This window comes from Cololabis saira, chromosome 13 (genome assembly GCF_033807715.1).
Source record: "Cololabis saira isolate AMF1-May2022 chromosome 13, fColSai1.1, whole genome shotgun sequence".
In the NCBI taxonomy this organism is placed as follows: domain Eukaryota; kingdom Metazoa; phylum Chordata; class Actinopteri; order Beloniformes; family Belonidae; genus Cololabis; species Cololabis saira.
In genome coordinates, this window is record NC_084599.1 from 23,314,342 (window position 1) to 23,327,881 (window position 13,540).

At 37.8% G+C, this 13,540-nt stretch overlaps 1 protein-coding gene across 1 annotated transcript; it reads left to right on the plus strand.

Moving 5' to 3' along the window:
• Window positions 1-11,656: 11,656 nt before the first annotated feature.
• Window positions 11,657-13,263, plus strand: LOC133457811 (alpha-aminoadipic semialdehyde dehydrogenase-like). Its single transcript, XM_061737153.1, is given in 2 exon segments — window positions 11,657-12,042; window positions 12,045-13,263. Coding segments are annotated over 2 exon segments (1,278 nt in total). The 5' UTR covers window positions 11,657-11,879; the 3' UTR covers window positions 13,160-13,263.
• Window positions 13,264-13,540: the final 277 nt, after the last annotated feature.

A 13,540-nucleotide genomic window follows, 5' to 3' on the forward strand; every position in this document is an offset into this window, starting at 1 on the left:
CGGTAGCACCTGTGTTCTGAATTTGGGTAGCAAAAGCACTTGAAGCAAACCTGAATTGGTTTTCTGCAGCTTTATCACAGAAATGATGAGGGTTCTTCACTGAGATTCCGCTGTCTGTCACGGCCCATTTGGCAAGAACTATGAACAGGGCCAAGTAGACCTATTATAGGTAAAATATTAGTCATAAATTTGGGGGAAATCAATTTCAAACATAAAGAAATGTAAATGAATGGACTACCTAATATTCAATTAAATTCAATTAAGCTTTATTTATAGCACCAAACCATGACATGTCATTTTAAGGTACGTCAACAATAAGATTCAGCTCATTCCAAATTAGTCAAATTAATACAAAGCCAATAAAATATAATATTTGCTTCACTAAGGAAACTAAAAGATCATCAAAACCTTTCTTTGATACAATCCCTGTCCTGAGCAAGCACCAGGTGACTGTGGAGAGGAGGAAAAAAAACTCACCTTTAACAGGAAGAAGGATACTTATCTGCCTGAACCAACTGGGGGTCGAGAGGAGAGAACAACCATAACACATCAGAAGTACCTGCTGGGAAGAAGGAACACAGGTGAATAACAATGATGGCATTTACAGAGTTGGAGTAAAATATATAAATATATATACAGTATACATATACACACACAAACACAAACAAACAGACTGATTCGCATGATGCACTGATGACATCTACATTAACTGTCAGGTGAAGACAATTAATATCATCCATTAGCACTTTGTCGAGGGTAGGCACCTAGAACCAAGGGCCAAGGGTCAGTCTGTTGATGACAAACAAAGTGAATTATAAACATTTTCAGAAATGTTACGTTTGGAAATACTCACACTGTGACAGAAGAACTCCCATTCAGTAACTTCCTGGTTCAAACGTCACCCAATTTATCACTTAATACTCACTACAAAGTCCTGCTGTGTGTGGTTGACCATAGATCCTGCTTTTCAAATGTATTTTGGAGAAGATTTCTCTCTTCTTGGCTGCACTAAAGATTTTTTATTTATTTATTTATTTTTTTCACTGCTGGTTAATTATGGCAGTTTTGGGTGGCACCATCATGTAGGCTTTGATTCATAAGTAAGAGAAAAACACTGCTACTCACCTCATCTCTGCCTTTTCCTTTTTTTTTTACATTTGTATTGCATTCATCTTTTCATAGTCCTTCACTGGGGAATCAAATCGGTTTTGTGCAATCCACCTGGTGCTGGGAGTGCTTCAATGACAAAAACACAGAAACCATTTCAGAGATTTTATAGCACAATTATCTCAGTAAGTGAAAGATTAATGTGACAGGTTAACAACACTTCTGACTTTTTTATGCAAACAATTTATTAACACCAAAACTAAATACAAACCCTGTTTTTTTATATTATAGCACAGTCAACAATTTAATTATGCAATGCATGATTGGGGTTTTTCCTGATTTATGATTACTGACTACTTCAGCTTTTAAGGGAGTAGTAACCAAGTGGTTAGAAGGGTGGGCTTGGGCCTGGAGGATGCACGTTCAAGTCCCATGGTTGGTAACAGAGTTGAACCACTGTGGAATCCTGAGCAAAGCCTTTTACCCCCTAAGTGCTCCCTGGGCACTGGGAAAATGGCAGCCCAGTGCTCCTAGTGTAACTAGTGGTGGGTTAGATGCAGAATTTCCCCAAGGGGATCAATAAAGTATTATTTAGTAGCTTTGCAAAATTGTTCTCTAAGTTTAGTAGGTGATCTGGAATGCAACTATGGTTCTTATTGAATGCAGCATCACTCATATTGACATTTCTACCAACAGGTAACGCTTCAAAGAGTAGCAATTCCCTGGTGGATGAACAGAATATACAAGCGCAAGAAGTTCTACACGCCCTCATTTGTCCAACCACATATACGGTAAGGCGATACAATGCAATGTTTTTTGTTAATCACATTTCATATTGAATATTGGTATGTAAAGTTGTTTGTCTCTTTCAAAATATTTACTCTGCATTTATTTATATTTTTTTCTAATGCAGGCTGTGTATAGAGAAGTACCTCCGGGAAAAGGCCAGCAAAGCAAACTAAAATTAAAGGAGAGGTTGCTTCAAATGAAGGTTCCCTGCATCATGAAATGTTCTCCAGGTTTTCTCCAAAGCAGTCTGAATCAGCTCGTGTAAATAGCTGAAGATGGCCAGAGTGCTTTTGTCCAGCTGTTGTTTTTCACTGTAAGATAAATTATTTTGTCAACCTGAAATATGTTCTGTTTTCTATTTGGTCCGTAATATTTAAGCTGTAGCACACAACAGTGTTATTTACTTATGGCATTTTTAGATTAGACCCCATTATTATCCCTGGATGAAAAACGCATGCGTATGCGAGGCATGTTATTGCCTCCTTGGGCCATGAAGCTGAGACGACTCGGGAGGCATTATCTCCTGCCTGTGTGTTCGTTGACAGAAAATAACTTCTAACTGAAGCTCATAGTTTAATGACCTGAGTTTCGTTTCTCGCAAGGCCATTGTCTGTCGCTTTAGTTTTTGGGTTCTGTAATATACTGATTTCTGACGTCCACGGCTCTGAGGATAAAGAGCTTGTGGACATTCTCACCTTGTCACCAACCATTACCCGGCCCCCCGCAACAGTTCTGTTTACATTCAGTCTGACCCATGATTAAGTGTACTCTCAGAGGTGAGTTATTCGCAGCTCAACATGCCACCCCATGTAGGTTAATGTAAAAAAGGACAGGTGACACGCAACATTTAGGTGTAAATGCAGAGTATCCGCCAACTGAAAAGCAGCTTCAGACTAGACTTTACCCCAAAATACAACAATTCTATTTCTACCATAAACATAAAGTTATGTGGAGAAAAAATCCTAAATGCACTTTGACTCAGATACTTTTCAGGACTGTGCCTTACATTATTTTTCTAAACCCCTGAGGGGCAGAATTGTTGAGAATTTATCATTTATTGCGTAAATAACATTAGGGCTGCAGCTATAAAATATTTTGGTAATCGATTACTCTATCAAATATTCCATCGAGTAATTTGATAAAACCTACTTTTGCTTAATTAAAGCCCAAATATAAATATGCAATAGAAAACAAGACAGATCAGTTAATAAAAACAACCAATTTGTTTACTTCATAAGAAAAACTGACATTGATTTACATATTATGCAAACTAGCAAAGGGTTTTTCCAATAAAACTAAATAATTTATATAAAAACACTTAGTTTTTTCAAAAAACATTTTCTGATTGGCTGAAGTTAATTCCTGAGTGTGAGAAATGCCATGTGTGGCGTGAGAGCGTGTGAACCTGTTGAGATGAGAGCCCCGTTTAAACAGAAATGTTTGGCTGTACTGGGCCTTGAAAGAAGAGTCTTACACAATGTAAACACACCACGATGTTGTCCTTAATTTTTAATTTAAAATGCTCCCACCACACCTTTGACATCTTCTGTCTCTTACTCTTATTACTTTCGCTTTGCTGCGTTTGCTCATTATTGCCGTCACTGTTTTCGGTCTCAACGTCTGTACAACAAAACTGTTCACACATGTTATGAAAGAAACCAGCTGCCGTCTTCCGCTTTATAGGGGACTCATACCTGTAAGCACGTCGTGTCACACTAAAAAAGAATCCATGTGAGCTTTAAATGTATTTTTTAATTGAACGACGCTTCGAGGCAGAGGGAATTCCTCGATCATTTTTTGTAATCGAGTTACTCAAGGTACTCGATGAATCGTTGCAGCCCTAAATAAATTAGGAATTATTATAAAATTGGGAAAACATCTTACAGTTCATCATATGGAAAATCTGACGGCTACAGCACAGATGCAAGGAAATCTTGGATTAGAAAACTGCAAAGGGAAAAACAAGTATAATGGCACATATTTTAAAGCACAATCAAAAAAATTATCATTAATATGCTCCAAAAATAAGTAGTTGGTTTCTTATATTACAAATGTAGTTACAGTATTCCAAGAGTGGGTGCTTTGAGGTTGTTTCTTCTTTTTCTTCCAGCTTGCTGGGGATCCTTCTCACATTGCATCCTTTAATGAGTCCACAAAATAATTTATCAACAAAGTTTACACTTTAAATATGTCAAAGGTAGACTTGCTATTTAATTTTTTTTAAACAACCCAACAACAAAGAAACAAAAAATAAAATGCTTTAACTTGACAGATTTAAGTTTTCCTTAACTATAATCAAACATGTTCACAATTCATATACAAGCATGACTATTACTGCTTTAATGACCTCAAAAAGGAATTAAATGAGTTTAGAGAAAATTAATTTAAGTCATTGGTTCTTCAGGCACTTTCTCAGTTTCCCCTTAAAATGCAGCTTCAAAATTGTAGATACTGAAAATAGCTGTAAATAGCAGTAAATAGCTGAGATACTTGCTCCTGCCAACAGATGGCAACAAAACACAGAAGCACCAGTGTTGCACCCAGATGATATCTACTAGACTTTTATGATCACTAACTCGCTGTAAGACATAGCCATCTTGCACTGGAATTACAGTGGTGTGCGTTACTCCACTGCCCAAGACCAGACCGGTAGTCCGTCCATTAGTAAATCTTGGATATTCATAGTAAAAGAAATATTATATGGCTCAGCATTCATAATATATAGCAGCTCTTTCATCAGAAAATTACAATTATTACCAAACAATAGGTTGATTATCAAATGAACCATGTAAGCTCTGTCAAATCATGTGAAGGAGACACAGACAGCACAGCTGATTTACAGAGGAAACATTAGTTCTGTACATTTTGCTCGTGTGTTCCACTGCAAACACAAAACACGCTAGACCACTTACGACAAATCATCCCTGTCAAATACACATAAAATTAAGCATTTGTCCAAGAGGAAAAGTACAGGAAATAAACCCTTTCATCACTATACTATAAATTAGAACTAAAATAGTTCTAATAGTTAGAGCATCTAAAAGGTCAAGAAGGCTTTAAATCAACAACTTTTTCAAAACTCTGATTTAGAAGTAATTTGAGGCTGGCCAACAAACCACAACACTATAAGTACAGAGAATATAGACAGTGGTGTTCAGAACCTAAAAAAAAAGAATCTCAAACTCACTGATGCTTCTGACATGAGAACAGGATGCAGGCTGGGTTCAGACTTGAAGTCATCTTGTATGTGTGATCTAAAATGGCCTGAAAACTGTCCCAGTCCTCAACTAAGAGTGAGATAGAAGAGAAAACAAGGAAATGTTTTACTGTCAAATCACTGTAATTATTGTTAATGTCCTCTTTTTGGGAATACAACTGAAAAGTAATGCTAAATATCTGCTAATAGATCAGATATTAGTGGAATTTGAAAGGTGACAAGTTTGTGATTACTTTCACTATACAACAACCCCTATATATATTCTAAATGTTATGGCTACAAAACCCAGCTTCACAAAATTACACTTTATCTTTTATCATCATTTTGACTGGGTCAACTGGCAGATAAATTAGAGCAGTGACTTTTTTTTAGATAACAATTTGAGCACAAATGTTCCAGGTCAGCCCTCTATGGGAGTCTGGTCCCACTGTGCTGTTCTTTTGCAATTAAGATGGGTGTCACATTGATCTCTAAATAGCTTTACAACCAAACTCCACTGGAGGAGATTGTGATGAGCATCATCAGCTAGGTCGTGCAATAGTTGCTTGTTTCAAATGTCCGGTCTCAATTACAGCATTAGTTCACCAACAGCTGAGTTGGCAGCTCATTGATCAGTAAAATAAAAGTTGATGAGGCTTTAGTTCATTTGAAAAGGGCAGAAACCACCACTGTATATTTAAAGAGCTTGTTGACAAATATTAAATTGAAAACATTTGGAAAGAATCATTTCATAATTAAAAAGCCAATTGTATTCTCATTTAAAACTTAAATGGAGCAGACTTGAGCTCAGTGTGGGCTCTCCCGGTGTTGGTAGAGGGAGCAATGAAAAAAAATTGGGAAAAAAATATTATATATAAAAACAAAAAACTCAAATGGAAAAAAAAAAACAGACATGTCATTATCAACATGCTTATGTAACTGGATAAATAAAAATCATAGTACAATGGAGTGAGTGTGTGTGTGCTCATCCAAATCCAGGAATGATAAATCAAATAATAGAAAAGAACATACAAGCCTAAATAGTGATTTTGTTTTTAAAGAAAACTGTTCTGGTTAGGGGGGTTTACACTGAGCTCATCACTCTGGACATGTGACCTACATTTGTCTTTGAGTGTGTTCAAATTAATGGATCATCATCAGCTTGTCATCAAGGTCTGCACAAGTCTGTTACTGACACAGACAGTTATATCAGGGTGTGTTGGAGCAGGGAAGCATCTTAAACATGCAGGACAGTGACTCTTGAGGACTGGAGTTCAACACCCTTGCTCTAAACCAATGAGTTTTTTGTAAAAAGGACACTAAATGAGCAAGTTAATCAAAATAAGCTGCCTTGCTTAAATAATCTCATTACTATTCATGATTAACATCAGTCATTTATACGTCAACCAGCATTTAGAGAATTATACCTACAAAGCTGACATATCACACACATAAAACAAGCAACCTAGATTATCAAAATTAATTATCACAACAACTTTTTCCATTTTCAAATATATATATTAGAAAGAACAACTGAACACTCACCAACACAATTTTTGAGCAGAGACATGACTTCCATGTTTTCTTCTGGTACCTCAGCTGACATGTATCAATATAGTAAGTGGTGCCGCTCTGCTGGCCCTTGTCACCATCTGTCTCCATGGGGATGCTGCCATCTTCTCGGTCAAGAGTCACGCCTATCACTGTGGGGAAATCCGCCTGAGCAGACACCAAATGGAACAACACACTGCAGATCAAGGAATAGTTTCACATAGCATGCCTTACACAAATCAGCATCTTGATAAAAGATAATGAAAGTCTGTAGCAAATTATCTACGCAGCTCATTACCAATCGAAACAATTTTGTGAAACACTGAGGTGCAAAAATATGAAGCAATGCTCACCTCACTCATAAAAATAATTATACGGCATTCTGGAAACTTTTGAGCACACTCTGCCTGATCTTATTAAATGTTACGGCCCGTTCAACCACGGAAAAGCGGAAGTAACAGATATTAGACAAGGTCATTGGCCGTAACAATATCTAATGACTTGCACTGAGGTTTTCATAATACAAAAAAAAAAGAAGCACATTCTAACCAGGAGCCACAAGGACTTTTAAGATGTATTTTCCAAACAAAAATATATACCTTAAGAACTAACAGTAAATATTTAAAAACATATATACAGTGGGGCAAAAAAGTATTTAGTCAGACATCAGTTGTGCAAGTTCTCCCACTTATAGGAGAGGCCTGTAATTTTCATCACAGATATATCTCAACTATGAGAGACAAAAGAAGAAGAAAAAATCCAGAAAATCAAATTGTCAGATTTTTAAATAATTCATTTGAAAATTATAGTGGAAAATAAGTATTTGGTCAAGGTCAAGGTAGGTTTGGTTTTCTTTGGATGCAACTCAGCTTTCTTTCTCCTCCAAACACGACAAGTTGTGTTTCTACCAAAAAGTTATATTTTGGTTTCATCTGACCATATAACATTCTCCCAATCCTCTTCTGCATCATCCTAATGCTCTCTAGCAAACTTCAGACGGGCCTGGACATGTACTGGCTTAAGCAGGGGGACACGTCAGGATCTGAGTCCCCGGCGGCGGAGTGTGTTACTGATGGTGCCTTTGTTACTTTGGTCCCAGCTCTGCAGGTCATTCTCTAGGTCCCCCTGTGGTTCTGGGATTTTTACTCACAGTTCTTGTGATCATTTTTACCCCATGGGGTGAGATCTTGCATGGAGCCCCAGATCCAGGGAGATTATCAGTGGTTTTGTATGTCTTCCATTTTCTAATAATTGCTCCCACAGTTGATTTCTTCACACCAAGCTGCTTACCTATTGCAGATTCAGTCTTCCCAGCCTGGTGCAGGGCTACAATTTTGTTTCTCACGTCCTTTGACAGCCCTTTGGTCTTGGCCATAGTGAAGTTTGGAGTGTGACTGTTTGAGGTTGTGGACAGGTGTCTTTTATACTGATAATGAGTTAAAACAGGTGCCATTAATACAGGTAACAAGTGGAGGACAGAGGAGCCTCTTAAATAAGAAGTTACAAGTCTGTGAAAGCCAGAAATCTTACTTGTTTGTAGATTACCAAGCACTTATTTTACCCGGGAATTTACCAATTAATTCAGTAAAAATCCCACAATGTGATTTCCTGGATTATTTCCCCCCATTCTGTCTCTCATATTTGAAGTGTACCTATGATAAAATTTACAGGATTCTCTCATCTTTTTAAGTGAGAGAACTTGCAAAATTGGTGGCTGACTAAATATTTTTTTGCCCCACTGTATATTTTCAAACAAAATCACAAACTCCAAGACTGGAAGCAATTCAATGCAACTATTCATAAGGTTTGCAGGAGATGTTTACGATGTAACATAACTGACATTTTTCTTCACTTGGATCAATTCTTACTAATGTCATACTTAACATTGGTAATGTAATATGTCTACCATTGTAGGCAAATGTGACCATTAAAATTTGGTCTGGCAGCAACCCAGAACAAAATTCATGAAGCAACATAATTGTTTTCTCTCCAAGATCTAGATAGCATATTTATCTTCATATTTTCTCTTACACCTACACAAAACCAGAAAGTATTCCACAAAATTAATAAGCAGGTTCATGAGAATCCATGATCATTTTGGTTAACAGCACAAATATCACTGTTCATACCAATAAAAAACTAAAGAGTATAAAGAACAAGGAGCAAAAAGGGAAAATATTTATCTAATAAGACTAAACATGTTCTGTCCAGGACAGTCTAAGATATTCATGAAGCTATGTGTCACAAAAACAGTGTCTGATGAACTAACAAGATTATTATAAGTTCAGAGCTAATAAAGTGAAAATGTACTTTATTCAAACAATCAACATTTTCAGTTAAACTACAAAAAAAAAAAACTCAAAACCATGGAAGTGCTCCAAAATTATCTGAACTCAATTTATGCTGTCTGTCTCCAGGGTGACAGCCCCTATTTCTTGACACCAGCGTGTCTCCAAAGGGAAGATAAAGATGATCACAGGAAGGAAAAGACACATAGTTAATCAGGTCATCTCAGTGATCCACTTACCTAAAGACAGTCTTCTGCTGCGTAGCCAGCTCTTACCGAATAAGAGCAAATGTCGAACACCAGAGCTCCCACCTCGTCTGCAGAAATGACAAGTCATTGCAAATGTATTCAGTTTATAAATATTTCAATGAAAGCTGTGGTACACACCATGTGGGAGGAGTGGAGATGGGTGTTATCCTCAACATATAAAATATATACTGAGCTCAAATAACTCACTGTGTTTTTTAGCTGTGATTCTAATCTGAAGCTGACTGAAGGGGTTTTGGTTTTTGTTCTTGTCTTTAGTTCATTTTAACAAAAATAAATAACCATTTATTAAACAGTCTGACTATTGTAAAAGAGGTTAATATTAAATATATACATATGAACTAAATAATTGTTCACAAGTAATCAAACAATGCTCAAAAACGGTCATACTGTCAAATACTTTTTAGGAACGGAATAAATGATATGTCAAACTATATCAATCATTCTACTTCTACAAATTAATCTTTCTATCAGATTGATTGGTTATTCATTTACTAAATGTCCTGAGTAAATAACGTGTTCACTTTGAGTTAATATGGTTGTCTGTAAAAATTCACAACAGAACAGAAACTTATCACTGAATCATATGATGTATTTCACTTTTAAGTTCAGTTCAAAATTTCTCCAAATGATATTGGTAATGTGTCACGTCATGTGCTGAAGTCTACTTTTTTACAGCAACATAAAAAGTGAGAATAATAAAAACAAGATGTGATCGTATTGAGCTTGATGTCGTAAACGTTAACGGTCCACTACAACAATGATATAATTTGTTTCTGAAGCTGGGTTCTGACAGCATAAATGTCAATAATATCTAAACGAACGTTTTATTTTCATCTTGGAAGGAAACAAATATAATAATAATAATTAGAGATCGTTGTAACCATTACCAAGGCTAAAATTATCAAGTTGAAATGGAAGCTTTCATAACCTCTCTCTTATTAATTTCACGACAGCCACCATCAATCTTTTACATGATAATAACATAAACGGAGCTGCAAACACAAGATGAGAGGCTTAAAGTGATAACCTGCATCACACATTATTAAACGCAAACTAAACTAAACCTGAAAAACTCTATTTTGTTATTTCCCTCCACTCCCATTGCTTAGATAAACACCAGGACAGCTTGCCGAGCCAGCAAACTTCAAAGCTGGCTAAAGCTTATTTAAATAATAAAGTCTAACTCACCGCCTACACTCCGCCATTCATTCTCTAAGTATCTCGTCGTGGCTGCTGGCCAATAAGAATCCAGCACAGTACTTCTGTTAAGTGATGGATGGATGGATGGATGGATGGATGGATGGATGGATGGATGGATGGATGGATGGATGGATGGATGGATGGATGGATGGATGGATGGATGGATGGATGGATGGATGGATGGATGGACTCCACAGCAGTCACAATAGAGAAATAAACATGTAAAAAAAAATTAGGTGGATGAGACAAAGTGAAGTAGTGATATAGCCACTTAAAGTGATATGTGTTAAATAAAGTGACAAATAGACATAAATTGCGAATTTTTGGCATTTATAGTCCTACATATTGCCAGTAGCATCACCTGCACTACCAGGAAGTAGCCTACACCCTCGTCTACACCTTCCTGAAGAGATGGTCACAGTTCACTGACCAGTCTAATTAGTTCTCCAGCTGCAGACCAAGGTACTTGTAAGATGAAATCACCTCCATCTCCACCCACTCTATGAGTAAAGGGTGTGTTGGTGGTCTCTACAAAAGTCCAGCACCCGTTCCTGGTCTTTGATGTGTATGAACATACTTCCCTGCTCTTTAGAGAACGAGGCCCTGTCACTTCATAGCCACGTGAGTAAAAGACAGAATCAAAAGTAACATAAACTTAATTTCTAATATTGTAAAGCAATGAGCAGACAGAATTAGAGCATGCTTTATTATAATATGGTATTTTATGGGTGTAAATTGCAGGACCTTGAGTCACGGTCATTAATCTGTACAGTACAATCTGTATATTAATCTTGGTGACCATGTCAATTTATGCAGCAAAAAGCAGTAATATTATCTTAACAGTAGAAACAAAAACGTAATATTAGTCTTCCAGTTAATACAATTCTAATATTAATATTGGTTGTGACATTTGTATCATTTCTATATAATGCAAACGTTTAGGTGTATGATGTCCTGTTGTCCAATGTTGAATTAACTGTCTTAAACTGGACATTGTTGAATAACTAGCTGGATGCAATTATTCTGGGAATGGATGTAGTTATATATGTTGGGGCCCGTTTCGAGCTGAACAAAAAACTATTCATTTCATTTTCATTTTATTCTTTATTTTCATTCAAAAAACAAAACAATTCAATACAAACACAAATACAAATGTTCCTAACTTATGAATGAAAAGACCAAAAACTATAAACTATTCCCAGAATGGTAAACTCCTTTTAAGAAAAAAAATAGAATCTTTCCACTGCCAACAATCAGCAGCGATGTCAAGTCTACTCATCAACCTGCCCAAAATATTCTTGGCTGAAAGAGCTGGGTTTATCTGAGGACAACCCTGGTGTTTACAATGGGCGCTGGGGAGGCAGTGGGGAGGTTGTCACATCATACTGTCCAGCTAACAATGAGCCTATAGCCAGAGTAACCCAGGGTACTTTGGCAGAGTATGAAGAAAGTGTCCTGAAGGCAAGGGAGGCCTGGACGATGGAAATAGTGAGACAGATTGGGGATGCGCTGAGAAAGAAGATTCAAGTACTTGGAAGCTTGGTGTCTCTAGAAATGGGCAAGATCTATGTGGAAGGAGTGGGTGAAGTTCAGGAATATGTTGATGTCTGTGATTACGCCGTTGGTCTGTCTAGAATGATTGGCTTCCTTCAGAAAGACCAGGCCATGTTCTTATTGAACAGTGGAACCCTGTGGGCCTCGTCGGCATCATCACTGCCTTTAATTTCCCTGTGGCTGTCTATGGCTGGAACAATGCTATTGCTCTCATCTGTGGCAACGTCTGCCTCTGGAAAGGTGCTCCAACTACTCCTCTTACAAGTGTTGCAGTTACCAAGATTGTGGCAGAGGTCCTGGAGCAAAACAATCTGCCTGGTGCTATCTGTTCCTTGGCCTGTGGTGGTGCAGATATTGGCAGTGCCATGGCAAAGGATGAACGTGTGGATCTGTTGTCCTTCACTGGTAGCACCCATGTAGGAAAGATTGTGGCCACAACAGTTCAAGAACGATTCAGACGCAATCTTCTGGAGCTTGGTGGAAACAATGCCATCATTGCATTTGAGGATGCAGACCTGAACCTTGTGGTGCCCTCTGCTGTCTTTGCCTCTGTTGGAACCGCTGGCCAGCGTTGCACTACAACCAGGAGGCTGATGCTGCATGAGAGTGTCCATGACGCAGTCGTTGAGAGGCTCACCAAGGCCTACAAACAAGTCCGCATTGGAGACCCCTGGGACCCCAGCACCCTGTATGGTCCATTGCACACAAAACAAGCAGTGGATCAGTATTTGGCTGCTATTGAACAGGCCAAGAAGCAGGGTGGCACCATTGTTTATGGAGGAAAAGTAATGGACCATCCTGGAAACTATGTGGAGCCCACAATCGTTACAGGGCTGGCTCATGATGCACCCATCGTCCATACTGAAACCTTCGTCCCCATTCTTTATGTCCTCAAGTTCAAAACGGAGGAAGAGGCATTTGCATGGAACAATGAAGTGAAACAGGGGTTATCCAGCAGCATCTTCACTAAAGATATGGGTCGAATTTTCCGCTGGCTAGGACCCAAAGGATCCGACTGTGGTATTGTGAATGTCAACGTTCCCACAAGTGGAGCTGAGATCGGAGGAGCTTTCGGTGGGGAAAAACAGACAGGAGGAGGAAGAGAGTCAGGCAGTGATTCCTGGAAGCAGTACATGAGGCGCTCCACGTGCACAATAAACTACAGCAAGGATCTTCCTCTGGCTCAAGGCATCAAGTTTGAGTGAGGCCCAACAGCTGTTTATCGTTTAACCTTCAAGGACAACACTAAATATTTTAGTAGTAGTGTTGCAAACATGTGTCCTTGTACTTTGCATTTAGAAAGGTCAGCATTAAAGCATTAAATGTCTTTTGATTGGAGTTGAATACCCTAATCCTTTAGGGTAGGGTTAGTGTAATCTTCTAATCACTGGTTATAAAATGTAATGCATCCAGGACATTAACCACATCTGCACTTTTCATCTAACATGGATAAATAAACTAATAAAACTATCTCATCACAGAGAGGATTAACAAAATTTGCTCAATCAGTAAATCTTTGAATAATTAGTATCAGCAAGTTCAGATGGGATTTTTTTGGCTACAAATTGTTCATAACATCAGAAGTT